At 36.5% G+C, this 27,171-nt stretch overlaps 1 protein-coding gene across 1 annotated transcript in view; it reads left to right on the top strand.

The window, feature by feature from the left end:
• The window catches only part of ADAMTS6 (ADAM metallopeptidase with thrombospondin type 1 motif 6), a 333,888-nt gene that overhangs the window by 274,064 nt on the left and 32,653 nt on the right, over nucleotides 1–27,171 (top strand). The window contains exons 20-21 of the mRNA XM_058433874.1: nucleotides 9,091–9,220; nucleotides 24,230–24,434. Of these exons, the coding sequence (XP_058289857.1) occupies nucleotides 9,091–9,220; nucleotides 24,230–24,434 (335 nt within the window). The remainder of the gene's footprint in view (nucleotides 1–9,090; nucleotides 9,221–24,229; nucleotides 24,435–27,171) is intronic.

Below are 27,171 nucleotides of genomic sequence, written 5' to 3'. Positions count from 1 at the left end.
AACTCTTAGTCTTTTTTTTCTGTCTTGGGGATGTTATTTTTAAAATTAGAGATACTAAGGATACTGTGAACTGAAAAAGTTTGAGAACCCCTGATTTAAGGTAAAATGAGTATCATTAAAGTTGGATTAAAAATGTCACCTAACTTCCTTTCACGAGATGTTGAATTTCATTTCAGAAGAGAAAATAAATGCATATAAGCTGCTCATTATTCAGGGCCCTGGTGATGTTCAGAATTTAAAACTGGAGATTTCTGTACTTCTAGCTAAGAGACTAGAGGTTTTGAATAATATGTAAATTTCTCTCTCATATCTGTATTCCTTCTGATGCGTCCTCTGAATATGTTTCCTTCCTCTGTCTCTGTTAGTTTGGGGTAAGAATGGTGGGTGATTAAAGCAAAGGAAAAAAAGAAATGAAGGAAAGAAGGAACTATATAATTAAAGGAGAAATTGCTAGCAACTTCTTTCGTGACAGCTAACAAGTTTATGTGATAACCTATACTATTGCATTTATTAATAACACAATTTTCAGATTACTTTTAACGAATCTATCATGCCTTGGCCCCTTTAAAAAGTTGGGTATTTCTACATTGTTTCTATGGAAATGTTGTTTGTTCGTGTTATATATTTCAGGAATGATACAACAAAGCATAATGTTGACTTTAAAGTATAGTAAGTCCATTCTAAAATGACAGTTTTTAAATTATTTTAAAAAGTAATTATTAGAAAATATGTAGTACAGTCTTTAGGCCAGTACTAATAGCTGACTAAAAGAGAACAGTTCTCAAAGTACCAGATAAAACAGAGACAAATGCTTTACATTTTCACAGATGTCCTTTTAATTTTTTGTCAATTCTAAGATGTCTAACACATTTAATATCACTAAGAGGTTAATTCACATTATTAATGAACTAACAGAATGTGCTTCAAACAAACAAGAGTTCTGAGACTTACGTTTTACAGACATAATAACAAAAATAATGACTAACACTTGTATTGCAGCTTATAAAGGACACATTCACTGTAACTTTCACAGAAACTCAAAGCAGAGGAGCCCCACATGGAGCATAGGAAAACAAAGTCCAGTTGTTTTTTTTCAAGATTCAAAATAGACTTGATTGAAATTAAGAGCAAAAGACATAAAAAAGGTTGAATCTTATAACTAAATGTGCTTATCTTTCACTTAGGAGTTACCAATCCAGAAGTTATTTTCAGAGTTAAATAAAAGATTACAGAGGGAAACTTTAGTTTGAATAGTTAAAAGCACTTTTTTCAATGCTATTCATTTCCCTCTGAAGAAACATAGTTATATAGTTAGTTTTAAAGAAAAATTCCCTGTGAAAGATAGTTTCTGTGTGGGATTGTACAATGTAGTATTATTTTTTGAAATCATGAAGGTCCTTTTACATTTGAGTCCTGTATATATCAAACTTAGATATAAAACCTATCACTGAGATTTTTTAAATAATACAAATCCCCTATAAAAAAAATGACTTGAGTTTAGAAAGAACAAAGGTTTGCATTCAGCTTTGTTCATCATTATTCCCTAGTTTTCACTTTGGTCTTTGAAAAATAATATATTTATCGGACTAGACAATGGTCTGTCGCAGCATTAACTATGACATCCCCCTATTCACTGTCTCCCACAGTTCCCTCCTCTCAGGTCACTTTCAATGTTGTGAAAGAAGAGTGTTCTTTAACCTGGGATTAGCTGTACCCAGCATCATAACAGGGCACCTGTGAACATCACAGCCCCCAAGATCCTAGGCTCTGTAATCATTAACCTTACTGGGTTAGTTCTTATATAACTTGACTCTTGAGATTGCAGAGTAACTCTTCTATACAAACTCATGTTCGTGGTTGGTTCACACTTCTGGAAGCTAATATGTGTGTTCATTTATTTATCTATAATAATTTTCATTTATCTTTTTTCCTTAAGCATATGGCTTCTCCTATATAACTACTTTTACAAAGATTCTTTGAATTATCTTGTATATTTTCAATATAACTTAAGCTTAAAGTCTTACATATGAAGGGTTATTTGATAATCTTGACATGTTTTGCTGTTTACTTCTGCATGTTGTGGGTTGCATTTTCTCTAATGTGAAGATTTATAACTGAAGGCAAGAAATCTCTGCTAAGCCAAAATATTCTCCTAGTACTGTTCCATCATTTCATCAGTCCTCTTTCATCATTTCTATTGCTTTAGTGATTATATTCTTCCCTAACACGAGGAGGGTTTGGATACATATTCAGTCATTGAAAAACTTGGGTGAATCTGAAACCAAAGTTTGAGTGCATTCCTATTGTATTAACGATCTATATATCACAGGTCATGTTTCACTTCACAAAAATTCTTTCCAAAATAGTATTTTTAACAGTCATAACATTATTCATCTTTACATGTTTGAATGCATAAAATACTTTTGGAAAAAATAAAGCCTTTTAAAAATAAAGCCTTTTATTATGGTAAGCATGATCATCCTGATTTTGTGGGAACTTATGATATTACTATTTCCATTTTTAATTGAAAAAAATGAAGATTTTTAGTTTAAAAGCTATACAGTTTGTATATGATTATATCCTTATTTTAACTCAAATTTGAAATATTTCAAGATTTGGTTCCTAGAAAGGGATTTTATATATGTTTAAAAGAAAAGCCTGTCTATTGATGATAAATACATCACACTGTGTGGAAGAAGCTCAAGGCCTTCATACTCTCAACAATATTCCTCTAAAATTTAAATAAAATACCAAAAACAAGCTCTTACTTAAGGTCATGGAGATTACTTTCTAGTATAATATAACTAATCCTTTTTTTTTTTCTAGAGACAGGTCTTGCTATGTTGCCTAGGCTGGAGTGCAGTTGCACAGTAATAGTTCACTGCAGCCTAGAACTCCTGGCCTTTAGTGATCCTCCTGCCTCAGCCTCCCAAGTTGCTGAGATTACAGGTGTGAGCATGTACACCCATGCTGGGTATACCAGCATGATTTAATTCTTTATATTAGGAAACTGGCCTTTCACAATTTCCTATTTCTAGTTAGTATTCTGCCTCTTGACATGTGTAACCCCTTTGACATGTACCTCACACTGGTACAAACTTAGGCACTGAAACAAGACTGCAAAACCAAATGAAAAGAAACATGCCTGTTTTCTAGACTTACTCTGTAGAATACAGAGGAAAAGCAGACACATAAGGGAGAGAGAATTGGTGGAAAAAAATGTTGAACAATTGAAATGTGGAGGAAGAGAAGAGAAGGCAACTTTTATAGAATTTTGGATCTGGAAGAAGCATTCTAAACTATCTCTATGTATTTGATTATCTCATTTTACAAAGAAGAATGAAAACTTGCCTTAGGTCATTTACCTAAACCACTTAGAAGTCAAAAAGAGGTAACTAAACCTGGCAGAATTTGGGATGAGAAAAAACAAAGGAACAAGATAAAGTGAAAGGTAATGATATCATTTGGCTATGAAAAGAGTTTGGCTATGAAATTTGGCTATGAAAAGAGTTCTTCAGATCAGTGAGGATCAGGAAAAGAGAAATCAGACAGTAATAAGATAAAGTGGGGAAACTATAAACTAAAAATATTAGACCTGAAAATGCACTATTTATTTAGATATCTTCCATCATGTACTATAATTATAATGGTACTTGCCCTATTCCACTCCACCCCCATTTTAATGTAATCTCACTGAGGTCAAGACTGTCTTACTCAGTAACTTTCTCCCTTATAGTACTAAAAAAGTATACATTAGACATAGTAGGAACTAAATTAGTTAAAAAGTTAGATACTTTATATGGAAAAGATTACTCTTAATAGCTAAGGAGTAATAGGAATTCTCTCCAGGGATATGTATGTTCCACCCTACCTTACCATTACTAAACACAATTGTTCTAGAAGAATACAATATTTTTAGAGCTACATTTTGCTTTTGATCATCCTGTGTTTACTTAGGACATCCAGTTTTGCTTAGGACAGAAGGAAATACACTGAAAAGGACAGAAGGAAAGACACTGAAAAGAGAAGGGAAGCCTTTGAAAGATAAAAACTAGCAGGAGGCTCTTCAGAAGAAGGAACCATATGAGTGGAGTTGATTGGTACCCTGGGTACCAGCTGTTAGATCCAAGGCAGATGGGCTTTGCTCTGCCCTGCAAATGCTTGTGTCTGGCCAACAATCACAAGGCACAACAGCCAGATTCCAGCAGTGAAAGGCAGAGCGGAGACACATTTTTTTTCCTGGCACTTGTCACTCTTTGGATGCTATCTGCATTAAAGATTTAAATTAAATTAATATTGCTGGCCATATGCTCTGTATACTGTAGTTATATAGTGTTGTCTTGGTTGCTAGCTACTATGGATGCTGTGGTTAAGCAAATTGTTGCCTTAGCCACCAGACACATTTTTAGTACAAGCTCTGACTTTTTAATGTTCCCCCCTTCTCTTCAGAAAACTGTTTCTTGGGTAGATATGATGTGCTATGTCATTAGGTTAAATTGTTTAGATGTTGGTTAGCCTATCAATTCCAAGAATACATTTATATTTCTTTCTTTTTATTATTGACTCATTCACAGGTGGTTATAGAATGCCCATTTATCCATTACATGGTCTATCACTGAAATGATGGGACTGATGAGTAGAGTTGAGAAGACTTAGAAGGTCTTTCTCCTGCCCTTAACCATCCCCGACCCATCCTTCTTGGTTTAACACATATCACCCTTTCAAGTTAAATTCAAGTTGTAATTTCTGTACCTTGAGTGCCTTCTTTCTACTTTTAAGGTGGTAAATTGCCCTGAGAAAAGCAATATATTGCCAAATACTATGTTACAAATGAGTTTACAAAATTATTTAATTCTCTGAAAGAAGAGAAAGATAGGAACACATGAGAACATTGGGCAGCTGATAAGAGGAGTAGAGGGACTGGAATGGAGGCAAGAAATGAAGAGGAGCGATGGTCTCTGAAGTCTTTGCTCAGACTGGGATTCACTTGAACCATCACCACCCCCTAGAGTAAGAACAGCAGATGGTTTCCATCCAGGACTCATTTGCCATTTGATGGGCTTCTTGCACCTTTTCCTTTGGTATGTACTGTATAAAAATGCCATTAAAGCCATTTCTTGATATGTAGCTAGAGCAGTGATTCAAGTGGAATATGCCTTCTTCTCATTGTATAAAACAACCTTTGATGGGAAAATAGATCTTTAACTTTTAACTATAGGCAGAAAATTAAATATAGGATCTGACATTTAAACTTATGGACAAAAAGTGAGGGTTACATTTCCATGGTAAGGACCATCATATTTGAATCTTTAGTATCAAATAATAAAAAGATAAGCAAATTAAAAGTCTCTAAACAGAATATACCTTTTGTAGAGGGTTTAAAGTAAATATATATTGGCAATATCATCTTTTATAATTAACTTTTGTAGTATGAAGCCATTAGTTTTTTAAGCATGGAGGAAGGAGTGCATTAAAAAAACATATACATACAGTTTGCATGCCAGTAACTTTAGGTGTTTAAGAATAAAATATAATTAGTGCATTTTTATTAAATTCTGCAGAACATCTGCTTATCTCCAGGGGATCTGGACACTAAGCCACTAGAATTTTGTTTTTGATTAGGTACACACTGACTGGTCATGTGGACATTTTATGTTTTGGTTATAAACTATAAGTCTTTAGATTTGAAAGCACCGTGGTTTCGTGTAACTGGATGTAATTATTCCCAACCGGGTTTAAAATCAGCATCTTAGCAATGTTTTACAGACTACTTTAAAAGAAGTTATATACAAGAGGCTTGATCATATAAAAAGAATCTAAACTCAATCATTTCTCTTGTGGACTTAGTTTAGATTATTTCCAGTTGATCTGTATTTTCTACTTTCTAAAGTTAAAAGCTTCATTTTCCTTAATTCAAAAGTATGTGTTTAAAAATCCATTCATTTAGATGCATTGGTTTATAGAGTTATCCTGTTGCTACTGACTTAAAAAGAAAAAAAAATCTGTAAACCTGCCAGGTGTGGGAGTAATAGTTGGAAGGAGCTTTGTATGCTGTTGGAGGAAGATAGTACAGTGTTGTGGGAAGATTTGGAATAGATTACTGATATAGTCAACTCTTGAGTGTGAAATACCACACTGTCTAATATAACATTCTAGAAGAAAATTAATAAAAGACAAATGTAAGGAAAAAAAGTATCTTCATAAAATATAGAGCAATTTCAGCTGTCTATTCAAGGACTTTAATTTTTACTTCATAAAAAATAGCATTCTGAAATCATGAAGCTAAAATGAACCCCCAAGTACTCTTGATTCCCAGTTTTTAAGAAGTATAGTAGGAAGGCATGATCAAAATTAAGTCAATTCATAATTCTTAGCACTTAGCCCAATATCTCCTAAGAGATACTGTGTTTATATCTCATAAACACAATGCTTTGGTTTAGTAACAATCTCTGTCGAATGAATGAATGAGTAAATGAATGAATGACCTGCCAACTGCATTTAGCTTGACAGTTTTAATTTGGGTATATATGTAATTTTTAAATTAATTACTGGATCCCACTAAAGAGCAAAATAGCCCTGAAAGTAAAGGGGTCTGAAACAAAATATTGGACTATGGGTCAGTTTTATTTCTTCCTCGTGGTTTTGTGTAATTTTCCAAATTTTTGATAACAAATATTATGTACCAAATTTTTTTCAAGATACATACATTGTTAGAATTTATCTTAAAATGAAATATAAATCGCAGCTCTACTAACTCATATCTCATCTATGATTCAAATTGCAGAGGCCCTGCTTTTGCAATAAAGGCTACTTTTGAAAACAAATGTAATTATAGCCAAACAACATTTCTAGGGTTAAGTTAGAGAAAGAAGAATTTTATCTTGACTTAATTCAGTTCCTACAAGTCAAGATAAAATTCTCCTTTCTTTAACTTAACCCTAGGAAGCTGAGTTAATGTTTCTGCCACTGAAACAAAACCAGATCAGTTGTATTTTGTAGTGTTGAGAATGTTTATTCTTTCCTGAGAAATAACCAAGATATGTTATTGAATGCCAATGTTCTTGTTTCAAGTATAGTGATCTTTGAATGACTTAAAAAAAAAAAATCACACTAACCGATAAAAAAAATCCCCTGCTCTCCCCGATAGAGGCAAAATATTTAACCAGGGTGGATGGATAATCTGAGCCACTATTGCAGTTGGTAGTTGACTCCTATGACTAATGGTAGAGGTATCTGTCTAGGTGGACCACATGGACCTAGTTATCTGCCCACTGGAATGACACAATGGGGAGATATCCGATGAATATCATGGAACATCTGTGAATGGATCATAACTATGCCTGGTGTGAATCATTCTTCCCTCAAAAATTCTAAAGTTTAATAGTTAAAAAATTCCAAACTATTGTCGTCACATAAACTTCGTTGTTTGGCTTATTTTAGGGGTTGGGAGGGAAGGAAAACAATACATACTCTAGGACATTTTGCCAGTAAGTTGTTTGACTATGTTTAAGACCGCTAAGTTTAGGAAAACATAAAAAATGGTTGGAGAAGGTGATCAGCAAGAACCCTGGGTCACTGCAAGCAATAAAAAAGACTTTCTTTAACTGCTCACCACTGTCATGGAGGCTACATGATTTAAGTGTCATGAGCTTGGTGGATTTAATAGTTTGCCCCGTCAGTCTTTAAATTTAAAGGGCTTAGTTAAAGGTGTGCATAACATGATAACGGAGGCACTCCCACCTGCAGAATTTCTATGATTTAGGGGAACTTGGGGGAAGCATTTGGTGTCTAGCCCTTTAGGTGACAGTTTCTTTCACTGAATGATCCTGTTTCACATATATTTCCCTAACAAGTGATCACACTGTTTTTTTAGGGCATTATTACTTAAAACAACTGGGGAAAAAAAAAAAAAAGAAAAACAACTGAAGGATTCTGTGGGATTAGCTAGGTGTGAAGCTGTGGTTTCCTGGATACTGCTAATGCTGCTTTTACAACTCTTTCTGGGTAATTTAGCCTACCTGTTTATAGAGATGAGGTGGGTGAGTGGGGGAATAGCTTAGTGTGTGCTTTTATTTCTATTGCCAGGAGTAACCTGTTACCGCTATATGATCTGAAACATTTAGCATTGTCTTGTAGTTTGACTTGTTTCTCTTTGATATCTTGATATACTTATCTGCTTCTTTTGATTCCTTGACACTAAAGAGAAAATGAGTATACATAAAATCTGCTCACCAGGAACATTTACAAATACGAGTGTGTGTTTGTGTGTGTCTTTGTATTTTGTGAAATGTGAGCAAGTTATGGTGAATATCTTTGCCAATGATTAATTGACATATATTTAATATTTTATAAACTGTATGGGAATGTTTTTAGCTGTGGTAAACAGATCACATAGACTAATTTTTTAAAATGAGATCAGTTAATATTTGAATGAAGTATGTATGTATTTATTTGACAATGGTATAATCAACAGGGATCAACCCTGTTGGAATAAACAGACTAGTTGGTTACAGTCCAAAAGAGGCCCACTGCAATCTCTAATTTCTAAACAATGAATGGGCTTTTAGAGAGATAAATATATAAATGGAAGAAAAAATGAAATGTGTGGATGTGATGTATTCCTAACAAAAACTAAATAGATGGGATTTGTTCTACAAAATATCAAAAAGTAAATTTGTCCCTATTGTTCTATTTTTAAATAAATATACAATCACTGTTTTGCATTGAAATGCATATTCGTACATTTTATTGATAATATTATTTTGGGAAATTGTAATCTGTTGTTTTGTTTATTTGTTAAGGGAAGCACGAAGAAAAATTTACAAATGTGAATAAAATTGTTTAAGATTACCAATAGTTTCTTTTCTGGACTTGAAATAGTTATATTTCTAAATATGAGAAAAATAACTTTGCCTAAAATTTCAGTATAATGACCAGGTCTTCTCTCCATTTTAGAGAAGCAGTCCAATGTGGAGCAGATAAGGCGGCAGTGATCCAGTGAGGTCAATTCCCCACAGAGGAAAGCTATGCATACCTAACTTAGTGGAAGGTAAACTTCTCTTCAATTAATGATGTCCTCCTTTTCTCAAGGTGTCCAAAGACAGGAGGTGGTCTGTAAAAGGTTGGATGACAACTCCATTGTCCAGAACAATTACTGTGACCCTGACAGTAAGCCACCTGAAAATCAAAGAGCCTGCAACACTGAGCCCTGCCCACCTGAGTAAGTAAGGGAAAGAAATGAGAATTATTTTCTCCAGGTGCAAAGAGAAAAACCTTATGTATTCATGTTTGGAAATATATTTATATGATGAGAATAAATTAGGCTGAAAAAAGGTAGAAAACGTCCTGAGAGGGAGGAATTTTGGTGTCTCTTTTACTGAGCAAAGATTCCTATTTATCCATAGATTTCAGTCATTAACTTCTTTAAAGCAGGAACTTCAATGAATTTTGTTCTGACACAATGCTGGAAATGATCATATTTCATCAGTTCTAAAGCACACATCTTTTCACATTTTAACATCTCTGAAATTAGGATTCAACTTGCAGCTAATGGTGTCTTACCATAATAATTGACACTTTTCCCCTCTCTTAATGGCACATAAAAAAAGTCTTAGATGTAATAAAATATAGTGATTTATTTACACTCATGTCTTTTCTACACATTTGTCCTGAAGACTTAAAGACCTTTTTTTTTTTTTGAGACGGAGTCTCGCTCTGTCGCCCAGGCTGGAGTGCAGTGGCGCGATCTCGGCTCACTGCAAGCTCTGCCTCCAGGGTTCATGCCATTCTCCTGCCTCAGCCTCCCAAGTACCTGGGACTACAGGCGCCTGCCACCACACCCGGCTAAAATTTTTGTATTTTTAGTAGAGACGGGGTTTCACCGTGTTAGCCAGGATGGTCTCCGTCTCCTGACCTCGTGATCTGCCAGCCTCAGCCTCCCAAAGTGCTGGGATTACAGGCATGAGCCACCGCACCCAGCCAAGACCTAAAGACTTTTAAAATGGTTTAGAAATACTCTGGAATAGAATATCAGGGCTTTAATTTGCTGACCCAGTTTAAAGTTCTGTTGTTGTAAGGCATCCTATCTTCTGAGTGTTGGGTACAGGCATAGAGGTATACTTCAGTCTCTTTCTGTTGATTAATGCAGCAATTACAACTCACTGTAAAGGGATTAAGAAGGAGAGAGCCCATTCATTTTAATGATGGTTTTAAATGAGACCTGCTCTCAATGAGCCACACATTATAATCTGTAAGAACAGAAAGGTTTCTTGATTGAGCAAAAGGTTCAAGATGATTATGTGATGTTGAGTTGATCACGACAAAAGTAATCTTTGTAGAGATTTTGCCTGATTGAAAACTGCAAGAGAAAACATGTGTGAATGGTATTTCATTCTTGTTTGAGAAATTGGATGAACTGTTATCTGCCTGGTTAGTTAATCATCCCAACATGAAACTGATAAGGCAAAAGAGAATAAGCAAATGAATTTGTATGTTCCAAACTCTCTACAACTGGAGAGAAAAACTTTATAATGAAGCTTTTCTAAAAATGACTAGAGTGGAGCTACAAAAACATGGAACTTAAAATACATAAATAATCCATGTCCCAAATAACGTTTAAACCAAGGTGCATTTCTTGTTCAAGGTGCATTTGTTGTTCCAAAGCAATAATGCCTTATGAACTTCCATTATCTAAAGTCAGTGTCTGCCTTAACATCTGAATCTTAAAGGTGATACTCACTACTAGTCCTTTGAAGAGGTGTAGGGTATTGGCAACCAAATAAGAAGCACAAGGAATCTAGAGTGATAGTTTTTGTTCTAAGACTTTTGTAATTTTACATTGAGTTCTTTTCAAAATATTATCACCATATAACTAATCTCTTAAAATCCAGACATGGGAAAGTATCGAAATGTGACCTATCATATGTGTTACAAAGACAAGTTATTAAATTTTTTTCACATTCCTCTTTTCTGCCAAGTATTTTTATAAATTTATCTCAAGAGAAACTGAGAAACTGTAAAGCAATGGGATACTCAAAATCCATAGGCCAATTTTGTCCCTTTTTATGTTTCCAGTAACTTCAGCATATTTTCATGTCATTGTGAGTCTCAGTCTATTATGTTAATTCTCTGACATTCAGGATCTTAAGTAGTATATTTGGCATTTCATCAGCCTTTGAAGGCATCTGAGTGAGCCTGGTCACACCCTATTCCATTTTGGCCTAAGCTTTTTCATTTGTTTAAGCTTAAAAGCTTAAATGTCCAATGTCCTTAGAGATTTCAGTTGTTGGTCGTTTCATCCCATAAGTTGTGTGTTTGAGTATTACATTGGAGGTTTGTTTTTGTTTTTTAACAGTTTAAGGATAATTGACATATTGATGTACATTATTAAAATTAAGCTTTCTGTCTCCTTATGTAGTTCTGAAGTGAAGTTACTTATTTAAGTTTGGAGATGGGGAATGGAATTCAAAAGAAAAGATACAGAGAATATGGGAAAAATAGAAAGTTCAGTCTGATGGCTTTTTTTTTAAAGACCTAAATGTAGATATTTAAAATATTACTCATTATTAGCCTACTTCTCTTAGTTGCTTTTTAGTTTCTTCTTTAGTCTTTTGAATTCAGACTATGGAAAAGGAAATTTTAATTCTTCAAAATGGTTATTGTATATGCTTGACTTGCGGTGGGATTACATCCTGATAAACCTATACAAAGTTGAAAACACTGTAAGTTGAAATGCATTTACTTCACCTAACCTACTGAACATCATAGCATAGCCCAGTGCACCGTAAATGTGCTCAGAACACTACCATTGGGCAAAATCATCTGGCAACACAGTACACTGTAGAGTATTGGTCATTTACCCTCGTGAAAGCGTAGCTGACTGGGAGCTGAAGATTGCTGCTGCTGCCCAACATCTAGAGAGACTATTGTACCTCATATTGCTAGGGTAGGAAAAGGTTAAAATTCAACAATTCAAGTAGTTTCTACTAAATGTGTATTGCTTTCATATCATTGTAAAGTGGAAAAACCGTTAGGTTAAACCATCAAACATCAGGGACCATCTGAGATTCCCAGTTGACATTGGTATTATAGAGATAGAAATCATAGAAAGGCTACTGAATTCAGTAAAACTTTACAAGTGTGAAGAAAGCAGATAGGTTTTTTTTAGATGATCACGTGACAGGCAGATAAGCAAAAAGAAGAAAACAAAAAAACCTATAAACCACTGTTAATACTTTGATGTATATACTTCCAGTATTTTTTCTATGTATACAGAGGCGTGTGTTTATAAAAAAATTGTATTATTCTATTTATGACACTTTATAGTCAGTTCTCAACATTTTGTACATTTGAAGTCTTTGACAACATTTAGTAGATATGTGACTGTTTATTTAAATTGGTATTCCACTCTTAAACAATTTTGGCTGTATTTTTTATTTTGATCCCCTGCAATAATGCAGCATTAACCACTTTTGCTTCTGAAACTGTTCTTTATAATTATATATGCTAAATAAAGAAGAAAATAATTTATAGTTCAAATAGAAGCACATGTTAGTCTTTGAGATCACACTGTCCAATTACTTTCCAGAAAGATTGTGTGAATCTATATTCCCATTAACAGTCTATGAGAATGCCATTTCCTGGAAGTGAACAACAGTGGGTATTATTATTTTAAAAATAATCTTTCATTATTTTATAGGGGAAAAGCCCTGATATCTAATTGCTGTTTTACTTTGCATATATGGGACTGCTGATGGGACTGAACATTTTAAAATTATGTTTAGTGGCTGTTTGTACTACTTCTCTTTTGCCTTTTATCATCATGGCCTTTCCTATTGAACTACTTATCAATACTTCTATTGAAGTATTTATTATTTTGTTATTGATTTGCATGAACTCTTAATGTATTTAGGATATGAACTCTTTTATCTGTGTTCTAAATATTTTTACCTAGTTTGTCATCTATTTTCCATGTTATTTATGGTGTTTTGATCTATTTTTACTTATAAAATTTAGAAAATCTTATTTAAGAAAGCTGTCAAACCTTTATTTCTTCATTGGTATACTGTTTAGAAAGGTCTTCCCCACTCTTTCAAAGTTTCTTTTTTTATTTTTAATGTAAACATTGATCTATCTGAAATGTTTTGCCTGATTTGAGGAAGGGATCTATACTTATTTTCAATTACGATTGTTTTCCCTATAGCATTAGTTTAAAATTCTAAATCATATTTTTTATCAGAAAGTATTTTTTCAAATAATGAAATATTTCAAATGTCTTTAGTTATATTGAGAGAATTTATAAGTACAGTGTACAAAAAGGGAGAACAGTAAGATTTGTCCTTATAAAGAAAATGACGGAGGACTAGGAAAAATGGACAAAACAGGCATTGATAGAGAAATAATATTATGTTTATTTGGAAGACTTTGAAGGCCCAGAGGAGGCCTTGCTGGGGAAAGTTACCATGTTCATAGCAGCAACCCTTTTTATAAGAAAGAGTATAGTAGTCAAGGTAGTAAAGTGACTATGAATGAAAGTAGTGGGATCCATGACATAGCCTTAAATAACTGGAAAAAAAAGGAAAGGAATTAATATTAAGGGATATGATTGGTAAGAAGCTAATCCCCAACCATAAGAAAAAAAAATAAGTTGGAATCCAAAGAGAAAGGCTGAGTTCAGTTTTTACCATGCCATGTTTTAATAGCAAGAGTATTTCTGCATATGACCTCATGTGAAGAATCCTTGAGTGATAAATATTATTCCTGTACGATACTGTGGTTTTTAAAATTGTGAAAAACAGAGAGGTGAAAACAAGAGAACTATTCATTTTAATAATATTGTGATCAAGAATTTAAAAACATTTATTAATCAACTGCAAGTTGGAAGACACTGTACTTTGGGAGAAATGGTTCCCTTTCCTGAGGGTAATCTAAATGGGCAAATATATACAAAAATAACTACAGTACAAGACAAAATCTGTTAAGTACAATAAGAGAGTTATAAGCAAAAGTGCTGAAGGAAACAGGGTGAGAAGAGATTGATTTTTATCCAGTGGCTAGGTTTTATTTAATTGGTATATTTTAAGGTATAATGTTTAATAACCATTATTTTGAGTCATTGGACCTCACCCATGGACAACTGTCATCTCTTATTTTAAGTTTAGAAAAAGATTCATCAGAGTCATCTATAAATCTCCAAAATTTAAGACCTAGGAAGAATCATAGAAATTATTTAGGTCAACTCTCATCATTTCACAGACTGAGGTATGCTAATATCCAGTGATGTCTTTTCCATTACATCAGACATCACCAGCTTTGTAAGGTACAAATCAAATGTCTGGTGGCACTTTGATACATCTAATTTTGCTTGCTTCATTGACACATTCTCAGTTGCTACAACTTCAGAGATGTTTATTATGTTGATTTTTAAAAATTTAGAAAAACCTTGACTGTATAATGTTTAGGGCATAGAGTGTTCTGCTTAATATTAGTTTCACTTTCCAACTAGCTGAGAAATGAAAAAAAAATTCTTTTTATTTTTTTAACCACTTTTTGTTTTGAAATTTTTTTAAAGTTAATGTAAAACGTAGGAAAGTTTTTTATCTTTGTAAGTAGACAATAGGTTGTATAACTGAATTTCTCGTTAAGTAAAGATATTATTGTCAAATTCTGAAGATTTTTACAATTTTGCTATGTTGTGTTTGTAAAAAGGGTTGATGATTAGACCCCGACTCTGGGACAAAGCCTAGGAAATCTCTCTCTTAATCCAAATATTTAATATCAGTTTATTTTCATATGCTCTGCCATTTTCCTTTAAATTAAAAAGCAAAAATAATATTCTGGTTTTATGATGATTATTTCTTCAAAAATATTCTGGTTTACCAAGGTTGGGGCAAATTTTGTATACTGTCTCTCTTACTCCCTTCTCCAAATTATACTATTTTTTGTAATAATAAGAGATTGGGACTGTAGGTCAGATTACACAGGCTGCAGCAAGCCACTCTTATTTCAGACACTCAAACATGAATCCCACTAATTGTTAACGTCTAATGGCTATGAAGGACTTGTGAAGATAAAGACAATTTGTGTATTGGGAAAAGCTCAGAAAGAAATAGCCCCAGAATTGTTCCAGCTATAACGATTCAGCAATTTATATTCCCAGAGAGAATTTCTGTATTCATGTTTTTACCGCCAAGTCTAGAGGAGGGAAAGAAGACAGAGAAAGAAAAGAATGCCATCAGAGGGTCAAATATGTGGAGAAGGAAGACAAGGGAAAGCAGTATGTCTTAAACTAGGTGGGAGAGTGGAGAAACTGAGACAAGCAGATGCAGTGGTAGAATTGCAAAACTATTTAAATAACTAGGGTGTGATTTCATCCTTCAGAGAGACGTGGGAAGGGATGATATGATGAGCAATAAAGATGCAACAGGGACTGAGTGTGAAGCCTGAAATCAGTGTTAAAGTCAGAAAGGAAATTGGGAGGGTGATTAATACTTTTAATTTCATATATTCCAAGTTAAAGGCTAGAGTGATACATCTAGGTTAAGTTTCTGAGGAGAGATGGAATGGTTGAGGGGACAAAGCATAAAAAGACAGAGGTGTCCCTGACCCTTTGCAACACTTCTGAATCATTGTGGTTACTTGGGGCACCTGTGTTTAATTTGAAGGCCTCCATCCCTCTTACATTATGAGAACTAATGAGATCATGGCTGGAGGTGGTGTGACTGAACTTTTTGTGACTGTAATACACATTTCTGTTTTATCCCCTAATCTTGGTGATGAAATCACTGTTGCAAAGTTGAATCAGAGTTTCACTATGGCTGGCATGCAAGTTATTATTTTCAGTACACATTTTCCTCCTTACCAAAAATGGTACTAACAACTGGGGATCATGTTCATCTGTGGAAAACAAAAAGGAAAGAATATGAAAATTACTTTAAATCTCCCTTGGAAAATGACTTAGAAAAAATGTTTGTGTCAGATTTTTAAAATTCAAAATTAAATCATCATTCTTTAAATGAATTTTAGGCTGAAATTTTGTAGATGTTGATAAAATATAATTTAAATTTGAAAAACTGGCTAACTATATTTCTAAATGCTGGTTTTCTTTATAAGTAAAGACAATACAAATAATAATGAACAAAGGCCAGTGTTGCTTAATTGGCTTAATGCAGGCTCAAATTTAGGATACTAGTACTCTGACTTCACTAAAGTATTATCTTCCGTATACAAAACTGGCACAATGGAGCTATGCTCACAGAAATAGTGAGAAATTTGCTCTTAAGCTTTCCATATTCTTCTCTCTTGGGAGTCTCCCACCTAAAAGCATGAGCATGTCCATTGAGAATAACTGCATGATTTATAATTATGGATTGAAGAAAATGTCTTGTGATCCCATGCTTGTAACCTATATTTTACTATTCAGCAATGTTAAAATGAATTTCGATTGAAATAGCAATCAATGGGGAATCTAGTCCTGATTCCATCATTGCTCTTTTCATGATTTTGGAGAACTGTTTTCGTAACACTGGATCTTACTTTCTTCTATAAAACAAAGCACAATGCCTTGAACATAGTAGACATTCAGCAAATATTTAATAAATGAAATACAATATGTCAGTCAAGACCCTTGTTACAGATAACAAAACTTCAACTTGAGCTGGCTTCAGCACATAAGATTTACGTAACACAGCTGAGGGAAGTGTAAGGGGGAACCTAGCTTGAGAAATGGCTGGAATCAAGGACTCACACACTATCCAGACTTTCTAGCTCCTCTGCATTCTTTGAAATCAGCTAATTCCACTTGACAGGGAACCCAGCCACTGCAGCTCTGGACTCATCTTCTTATGCACCTTTGTGACCAGAAAGGAAAGGGTCCCTTTTGCTCTAGTTGAGATATAAAAATTCTAAACCAGAATTCTCATTGATCTGGTTTAGATCATGAGTTACATCCCTTAGACTGATTAATGTGTCCAGAAGAGTGAATCCTGCAGAAGTGTTGCAAAAAAAACCAAAACAAACCACAAACCCCCTGAAATTATTTTTATTTATTTATTTTTTTTTACCTTTATAGATTTTTTTTATTATTATTATACTTTAGGGTTTTAGGGTACATGTGCACAATGTACAGGTTTGTTACATATGTATCCATGTGCCATGTTGATTTCCTGCACCCATTAACTCGTCATTTAGCATTAGGTGTATCTCCTAATGCTGTCCCTCCCCCCTCCCCCCACCCCACAACAGTCCCCAGAGTGTGATGTTCCCCTTCCTGTGTCCATGAGTTCTCATTGTTCAATTCCCACCTATGAGTGAGAACATGCGGTGTTTGGTTTTTTGTTCTTGCGATAGTTTACTGAGAATGATGTTTTCCAGTTTCATCCATGTCCCTACAAAGGACACGAACTCATCATTTTTTATGGCTGCATAGTATTCCATGGTGTATATGTGCCACATTTTCTTAATCCAGTCTATCGTTGTTGGACATTTGGGTTGGTTCCAACTCTTTGCTATTGTGAATAGTGCCGCAATAAACATACGTGTGCATGTGTCTTTATAGCAGCATGATTTATAGTCCTTTGGGTATATACCCAGTAATGGGATGGCTGGGTCAAATGGTATTTCTAGTTCGAGATCCCTGAGGAATCGCCACACTGACTTCCACAATGGTTGAACTAGTTTACAGTCCCACCAACAGTGTAAAAGTGTTCCTATTTCTCCACATCCTCTCCAGCACCTGTTGTTTCCTGATTTTTTAATGATGGCCATTCTAACTGGTGTGAGATGGTATCTCACTGTGGTTTTGATTTGCATTTCTCTGATGGCCAGGGATGATGATCATTTCTTCATGTGTTTTCTGGCTGCATAAATGTCTTCTTTTGAGAAGTGTCTGTTCATGTCCTTTGCCCACTTTTTGATGGGGTTGTTTGTTTTTTTCTTGTAAATTTGTTTGAGTTCATTGTAGATTCTGGATATTAGCCCTTTGTCAGATGAGTAGGTTGCAAAAATTTTCTCCCATTCTGTAGGTTGCCTGTTCACTCTGATGGTAGTTTCTTTTGCTGTGCAGAAGCTCTTTAGTTTAATGAGATCCCATTTGTCAATTTTTGCTTTTGTTGCCATTGCTTTTGGTGTTTTAGACATGAAGTCCTTGCCCACGCCTATGTCCTGAATGGTATTGCCTAGGTTTTCTTGTAGGATTTTAATGGTTTTAGGTCTAACATATAAGTCTTTAATCCATCTTGAATTAATTTTTGTATAAGGTGTAAGGAAGGGATCCAGTTTCAGCTTTCTACATATGGCTAGCCAGTTTTCCCAGCACCATTTATTAAATAGGGAATCCTTTCCCCATTTCTTGTTTTTGCCAGGTTTGTCAAAGATCAGATAGTTGTAGATATGCGGCATTATTTCTGAGGGCTCTGTTCTGTTCCATTGATCTATGTCTCTGTTGTGGTACCAGTACCATGCTGTTTTGGTTACTGTAGACTTGTAGTATAGTTTGAAGTCAGGTAGCGTGATGCCTCCAGCTTTGTTCTTTTGGCTTAGGATTGACTTGGCGATGCGGGCTCTTTTTTGGTTCCATATGAACTTTAAAGTAGTTTTTTCCAATTCTGTGAAGAAAGTCATTGGTAGCTTGATGGGGATGGCATTGAATCTATAAATTACCTTGGGCAGTATGGCCATTTTCACGATATTGATTCTTCCAACCCATGAGCATGGAATGTTCTTCCATTTGTTTGTATCCTCTTTTATTTCATTGAGCAGTGGTTTGTAGTTCTCCTTGAAGAGGTCCTTCACATCCCTTGTAAGTTGGATTCCTAGGTATTTTATTCTTTTTGAAGCAATTGTGAATGGGAGTTCACTCATGATTTGGCTCTCTGTTTGTCTGTTATTGGTGTACAAGAATGCTTGTGATTTTTGTACATTGATTTTGTATCCTGAGACTTTGCTGAAGTTGCTAATCAGCTTAAGGAGATTTTGGGCTGAGACAGTGGGGTTTTCTAGATATACAATCATGTCATCTGCAAACAGGGACAATTTGACTTCCTCTTTTCCTAATTGAATACCCTTTATTTCCTTCTCCTGCATGATTGCTCTGGCCAGAACTTCCAGCACTATGTTGAATAGGAGCGGTGAGAGAGGGCATCCCTGTCTTGTGCCAGTTTTCAGAGGGAATGCTTCCAGTTTTTGCCCATTCAGTATGATATTGGCTGTGGGTTTGTCGTAGATAGCTCTTATAATTTTGAGATACGTCCCATCAATACCTAATTTATTGAGAGTTTTTAGCATGAAGCATTGTTGAATTTTGTCAAAGGCCTTTTCTGCATCTATTGAGATAATCATGTGGTTTTTGTCTTTGGTTCTGTTTATATGCTGGGTTACATTTATTGATTTGCGTATGTTGAACCAGCCTTGCATCCCAGGGATGAAGCCCACTTGATTATGGTGGATAAGCTTTTTGATATGCTGCTGGATTCGGTTTGCCAGTATTTTATTGAGGATTTTTGCATCAATGTTCATCAAGGATATTGGTCTGAAATTCTCTTTTTTGGTTATGTCTCTGCCAGGCTTTGGTATCAGGACGATGCTGGCTTCGTAAAATGTGTTAGGGAGGATTCCCTCTTTTTCTATCGATTGGAATAGTTTCAGAAGGAATGGTACCAGTTCCTCCTTGTACCTCTGGTAGAATTCAGCTGTGAATCCATCAGGTCCTGGACTCTTTTTGGTTGGTAAGCTATTGATTATTGCCACAATTTCAGAACCTGTTATTGGTCTATTCAGAGATTCCACTTCTTCCTGGTTTAGTCTTGGGAGGGTGTATTTGTCGAGGAATTTATCCATTTCTTCTAGATTTTCTAGTTTATTTGCATAGAGGTGTTTGTAGTATTCTCTGATGGTAGATTGTATTTCCGTGGGATCGGTGGTGATATCCCCTTTTTCGTTTTTTATTGCATCTATTTGATTCTTCTCTCTTTTCTTCTTTATTAGTCTTGCTAGCGGTCTATCAATTTTGTTGATCTTTTCAAAAAACCAGCTCCTGCATTCATTAATTTTTTGAAGGGTTTTTTGTGTCTCTATTTCCTTCAGTTCTGCTCTGATTTTAGTTATTTCTAGCCTTCTGCTACCTTTTGAATGTGTTTGCTCTTGCTTTTCTAGTTCTTTTAATTGTGATGTTAGGGTGTCAATTTTGGATCTTTCCTGCTTTCTCTTGTGGGCATTTAGTGCTATAAATTTCCCTCTACACACTGCTTTGAATGTGTCCCAGAGATTCTGGTATGTTGTGTCTTTGTTCTCGTTGGCTTCAAAGAACATCTTTATTTCTGCCTTCATTTCCTTATGTACCCAATAGTCATTCAGGAGCAGGTTGTTCAGTTTCCATGTAGTTGAGCGGTTTTGAGTGAGTTTCTTAATCCTGAGTTCTAGTTTGATTGCACTGTGGTCTGAGAGACAGTTTGTTATAATTTCTATTCTTTTACATTTGCTGAGGAGAGCTTTACTTCCAACTATGTGGTCAATTTTGGAATAGGTGTGGTGTGGTGCTGAAAAAAATGTATATTCTGTGGACTTGGGGTGGAGAGTTCTGTAAATGTCTATTAGGTCCACTTTATGTAGAGCTGAGTTCAATTCCTGGATATCCTTGTTAACTTTCTGTCTCGTTGATCTGTCTAATGTTGACAGTGGGGTGTTAAAATCTCCCATTATTATTGTGTGGGAGTTTAAGTCCGTTTGTAGGTCACTGAGGACTTGCTTTATGAATCTGGGTGCTCCTGTGTTGGGTGCATATATATTTAGGATAGTTAGCTCTTCTTGTTGAATTGATCCCTTTACCATTATGTAATGGCCTTCTTTGACTCTTTTGATCTTTGTTGGTTTAAAGTCTATTTTATCAGAGATTAGGATTGCAACCCCTGCCTTTTTTTGTTTTCCAGTTGCCTGATAGATCTTCCTCCATCCCTTTATTTTGAGTCTATGTGTGTCTCTGCACATGAGATGGGTTTCCTGAATACAGCACACTGATGGGTCCTGACTCCTTATCCAGTTTGCCAGTCTGTGTCTTTTGACTGGAGCATTTAGCCCATTTACATTTAACGTTAATATTGTTATGTGTGAATCTGATCCTGTCATTATGATGTTAGTTGGTTATTTTGCTCGTTAGTTGCTATAGTTTCTTCCTAGCCTTGATGGTCTTTACAATTTGGCGTGTTTTTGCAGGGGCTGGTACCGGTTGTTCCTTTCCATGTTTAGTGCTTCCTTCAAGAGCTCTTTTAGGACAGGCCTGGTAGTGACAAAATCACTCAGCGTTTGCTTGTCTGTAAAGTATTTTATTTCTCCTTCACTTATGAAGCTTAGTTTGGCGGAATAGGAAATTCTGGGTTGAAAGTTCTTTTCTTTAAGAATGTTGAATATCGGCCCCCACTCTCTTCTGGCTTGTAGAGTTTCTGCCGAGAGATCAGCTGTTAGTCTGATGGGCTTCCCTTTGTGGGTAACCCGACCTTTCTCTCTGGCTGCCCTTAACATTTTTTCCTTCATTTCAACTTTGGTGAATCTGACAATTATGTGTCTTGGAGTTGCTCTTCTCGAGGAGTATCTTTGTGGCATTCTCTGTATTTCCTGAATCTGAATGCTGGCCTGCCTTGCTAGATTGGGGAAGTTCTCCTGGATAATATCTTGCAGAGTGTTTTCCAACTTGGTTCCATTCTCCCCATCATTTTCAGGTACACCAATCAGACGTAGGTTTGGTCTTTTCACATAGTCCCAAGTTTCTTGGAGGCTTTGTTCATTTCTTTTTATTCTTTTTTCTCTAAACTTCCCTTGTCTCTTCATTTCATTCATTTCATCTTCCATCAGCGATACCCTTTCTTCCAGTTGATCGCATCTGCTACTGAGGCTTCTGCAATCTTCGCGTAGTTCTCGAAACTTGGCTTTCAGCTCCATCAGCTCCTTTAAGCCCTTCTCTCCGTTGGTTATTCTAGTTATCCATTCTTCTAATTTTTTTTCAAAGTTTTTAACTTCTTTGCTATTGTTTTGAATTTCCTCTCGTAGCTCAGAGTAGTTTGATCGTCTGAAGCCTTCTTCTCTCAACTCGTCAAAGTCATCCTCCATCCAGCTTTGTTCCGTTGCTGGTGAGGAACTGCGTTCCTTTGGAGGAGGAGAAGTGCTCTGTTTTTTAGAGTTTCCAGTTTTTTTGCTCTGTTTTTTCCCCATCTTTGTGGTTTTATCTACTTTTTGTCTTTGATGATGGTGATGTACAGATGGGTTTTTGGTGTGGATGTCCTTTCTGTTTGTTAGTTTTCCTTCTACCAGACAGGACCCTCAGCTGCAGGTCTGTTGGAGTTTACTAGAGGTCCCCTCCAGACCCTGTTTGGCTGGGTGTCAGCGGTGGCTGCAGAACAGCGGATTTTCGTGAGACCACAAATTCAGCTGTCTGATAGTTCCTCTGAAAGTTTTGTCTCAGAGGAGTACCCGGCTGAATGGGGTGTCAGTCTGTCCCTACTGGGGGGGTGCCTCCCAGTTAGGCTGCTCAGGGGTGAGGGACCCACTTTAGGAGGCAGTCTGTCCGTTCTCAGATCTCCAGCTGCGTGCTGGGAGAACCACTACTCTCTTCAAAGCTGTCAGTCAGACAGGGACATTTAAGTCTGTGGAGGTTCTTGCTGAGTTTTTGTTTGTCTGTGCCCTGCCCCCAGAGGTGGAGCCTACAGAGGCAGGCAGGCAGGCCTCCTTGAGCTGTGGTGGGCTCCACCCAGTTCGAGCTTCCTGGCTGCTTTGTTTACCTAAGCAAGCCTGGGCAATGGCGGGCGCCCCTCCCCCAGCCTCGCTGCCGCCTTGCAGCTTGATCTCAGACTGCTGTGCTAGCAATCAGCGAGACTCCGTGGGCACAGGACCCTCTGAGCCAGGTGTGGGACACAATCTCCTAGTGTGCCGTTTTCCAGGCCCGTTGGAAAAGCGCAGTATTGGGGTGGGACTGACCCGATATTCCAGGTGCCGTCTGTTTCCCCTTTCTTTGACTAGGAAAGGGAACTCCCTGACCCCTTGCGCTTCCCGAGTGAGGCAATGCCTCGCCCTGCTTCGGCTCGCGCACAGTGCGCTTCACCGACTGTCCTGCCCCCACTGTTAGGCACTCCCTAGTGAGATGAAACCGGTACCTCAAGCAGAAATGCAGAAATCACCCGTCTTCTGTGTCGCTGGGGCTGGGAGCTGGAGACCGGAGCTGTTCCTATTCGGCCATCTTGGGAATCCCCCCTGAAATTATGTATGTGAAAGTTTATGACTTTAGGGTAAAGGTGTAGTATACCTACAAATGTGAGACATGTTATTTTTTTCTAAGATATTTGCATTTCTTTCCACATTAGCTTTGTAGAAGCTGTTTTTAGGAGCCAAAAGGTTGAAACAAGAGATCTGCCTGTTTTCATAGAGCTAGCTCAGAGCTCTGCTCTTGCCGAAGGTGTTTTAAGACTCCTATGTCCTCAGGATGGATACCTGGCCTTCTCTGTCCTTGTAAGGACATTCAAGTCCTATCTTCATAGAGGTTTATTTCTAGAAATTGAAAAACAAATCCCCAGCTTCCTTAGAGTGGTTTTAGCATAAAATTTTTAATTATGGGAGAACCTGCCTCAATGTGATAATAATAAAAATACCTACTATTTCTTGTTTGTTATATGACAGACACTATGTTAGAAGCATTCAGTGGTGTGCTGGAGCCAGCTAGTATTGGTTCATAGGACCCTATTATTAGCATATCTTCTCCTGTTCACCTTTAGTATATCAAGCTGGTAGCTTGAAATTGGCCATAGTGAGGTTTTTACACTACAAAAATTGGCAAATGCCACAAATCAGAACTCCCCCACCCCCCCGCCATGGGGAGCCAGTGGTTAAACATTTATTAGCACACCACTGGGAGCTTTATATATATATGACCTTATTTAACCCTTGTGACAATTTTATGAGATTGATCATTGTTATCCTCATTTTAGAATGTAATTAAAAAGGAGAAAAATAAAAGAGGTTTAAAGACACAGTGCACTTGTTTGAACCTGGGTTCTGCCCACACACTACACTTTAGAAAGCAAATGACAGTAAAGATCTTTTCCTTAGCAGCTCTTTCATTTGCCATTTGTCTTATCAACCAACATTGAAATGTCAGGTCGTAGTCCATCAGTGAAAGTGCCTTCACTTAGCTAAAAATCTCTGGATGCACTGAGGAAATGCTTTTCTGTGTTTCTTCCATGTCTTGCTGCAGGTGGTTCATTGGGGATTGGTTGGAGTGCAGCAAGACTTGTGATGGTGGGATGCGCACAAGGGCAGTGCTCTGCATCAGGAAGATCGGACCTTCTGAGGAGGAGACGCTGGACTACAGTGGTTGTTTAACACACCGGCCTGTTGAAAAAGAGCCCTGCAACAACCAGTCATGTCCACCACAGTGGGTGGCTTTGGACTGGTCTGAGGTAAGGAAATCTGAGGCTATATGTATATGTTTTGAAATGTCTTATCTATCTATCCTAAAGCAGTTAATATTAAGGACACCTGAGCATCTTAGAACTCAACAAGAGCTGTGTAATAGTGACCATGTTATATTTTATTGCTGCTTGTCAGGAAATAAGGGTATTTTTTGGGTGGGTAAGGGAAATCAGCGAGTAACTTGTCATCAATTTGATTAAAAATAAGTCTAAAGTAAATTTGAAATAACATTATAGTGGGTACTCTGATAAGTGGTTTTTCTCCTTCTTACTATTGAGCACATCACAAGTTTAGAATTTGTGATACGTGATTAAAAATTGAAGTTCAAAAGGAAAGTCAAGAACCTTTCTTACCCCAAAAGTTATTGAAGACCTCGAATGACCTTTTCTAGGATCTCATTTGGAAAGCAAAATTTTTAAAATATCTTTTTTCAAGTAATGTAGCAGCCTAATTACATAACTCTTAGGTATGAATTGTTGTCAATTCATTATCACTTATGACATATCCATATCTATATATTTTATGTCTTCTATTTCAACTGTGGAAGAAACATGGAGCTGAAGGTTATAACACAGGAAAACATCAAATTTGAATTGATCATTCCCTTCACTTACATGAGGAAGACCTGACCAAGATAATGTTTTCTTGGCATAGATGTGTACAAAATAGCCTAATAAAATCCAGAGCCACTCAGAAAAATTACCTTATGAAAAATTAGGTAAGAGATAGTTAATTTTTGACTCCTCAGTATCCATGAGACACATACATACGCATACTATATCATTTTCCACATCTCCCAAAGAAGAGCTGAAGCCTTCTGTAGTGTATGTTAAGTGTTAAGAATGAGGACCTTGCTATATAACCAGAGATATTTCTTTCAATTTAGCAAAACAGGATGCATCTCAGACTCTATTCTAATATATCCTGCCAGAAACATTGTGGTACTTGCTTTGGGTATTTCCTGTAGACCTCATACATTTGTCAAAATACAAACAAAAATATTAAACATTGTTCTTTAGGAACCTTTGGATGCAACTATTCCCCTGTGAATCTTACTGCTTGAGTGGCCTTATTTTGCTGGAGCACAGGGCTGAAAGAAGCACTGTGTTTAAGATGGTACATGGAAGTGGAGATTCTGACCAGTTGTGGTTATCCATGGAATCTTTGGCAGGAATTGGGAGTGTTCTTCCAAGTTTCCTGGCCATAGTCCAGCTTCAGTAATTACATGCTGCCTACCTAAGTTAGATTTTTTTTTTTTTTTTTTTTTTTGAGACGGAGTCTTGCTCTGTTGCCCAGGCTGGAGTGCAGTGGCGCAGTCTTGGCTCACTGCAAGCTCCACCTCCCAGGTTCACGCCATTCTCCTGCCTCAGCCTCTCCGAGTAGCTGGGACTACAGGCGCCTGCCACCACGCCCGGCTAATTTTTTGTATTTTTAGTAGAGACGGGGTTTCACTGTGGTCTCGATCTCCTGACCTCGTGATCCGCCCGCCTCGGCCTCCCAAAGTGCTGGGATTACAAGCGTGAGCCACCGCGCCCGGCCTAGATTTTTTAGTTATATATTTCAATCATATGTAGAGATATCCTTGGTATTATTCTGTCAGTGGTTATGGAAAACAGTATGGACTTTTCTGTTCCCTAATGGGATGCATTAACTCCTAAATTGATTTGAAAGATAAAATCCATTGATAAAGAATAGACATTCTGCAGAGTTGTACACGTGTTAGTACCCAGGACCCTTATAGAAATCCATACATATTCATTGGTATGAGAAATTTGTTATGGGAAAATCATAATAGGAGACCTGATGATTGGCTGCCACAGTTTGAGGGCTTCAGGTCAAGTCAGTCAGTTTGAGTGATTACTAAACATACTGGGATAGGCACCATGGGTGATATGAAAGAATCCTGTAAGCTTGGGCAAATGAAAAATACCCATGAAACAACTAGAGAATAATACATATAAGGCAGTGTGTAATAAAACAGTGGATTGTGAGGTATAAATACATAATTAATATGGAAATTCAGAGCTGAGAAGGGCAGAATAGCCTGGAGTAGGATCAGAAGGCTTTTTAGTTGATGCGATTTAAGCTGAATATGGAGGGATATAGAGTTGGGAGTAGGGAAGAGAATAGGGAAGCTAGAGAAAGGATGCCTGAAAAGAGAAACGACTGAACAGAAACACAATGAGTGGATGATGAAAGCAGTGTGAGAGAAAAGGGTTTGTTTTTAAGAATAAATGAAAGACTGATAGTGATAGGTACTAGGAAGGTTTGAATACAGAACTCTATACTATATCACCCTTCATAAGCAGAAGGAATGCCTTCTGAGAAATTTCTAGAAGAAATTGCTGCCAACCACTAAAATATCAAAACTTCATGTAAGCCTCATTTCACACTGATCTTCTGACCTACACTATTCTGTATCATTGTATGTTTTTAAGTAAAACAACCAAATATAATCACCTTGAGAGATAGCTTGTGTATATTAACTGATATGCTTCCATTCCAAACGCTATTTTAAAGTTTCCTTCAGAATTCAACTTCACATAGGTTGATCTTACCCCTCCATTAGAATTTTGATTCTTATCTATCCAGTCTTTGAAGTGACTCACTCAAATGGCTCTAAGAGGCTCTAAGGCATTTTTGGAGGCTGCCTGAAGATGTACATCTAAGCTGAGGACACTTTTAATCACATTTCTGCAATACTCTTTAACATGGCTGAGTCAA

The sequence above is a fragment of the Hylobates moloch genome, unplaced genomic scaffold, assembly GCF_009828535.3.
Source record: "Hylobates moloch isolate HMO894 unplaced genomic scaffold, HMol_V3 SCAFFOLD_23, whole genome shotgun sequence".
Lineage (NCBI taxonomy): Eukaryota > Metazoa > Chordata > Mammalia > Primates > Hylobatidae > Hylobates > Hylobates moloch.
This window is presented reverse-complemented; position numbering and strand designations above follow the sequence as displayed.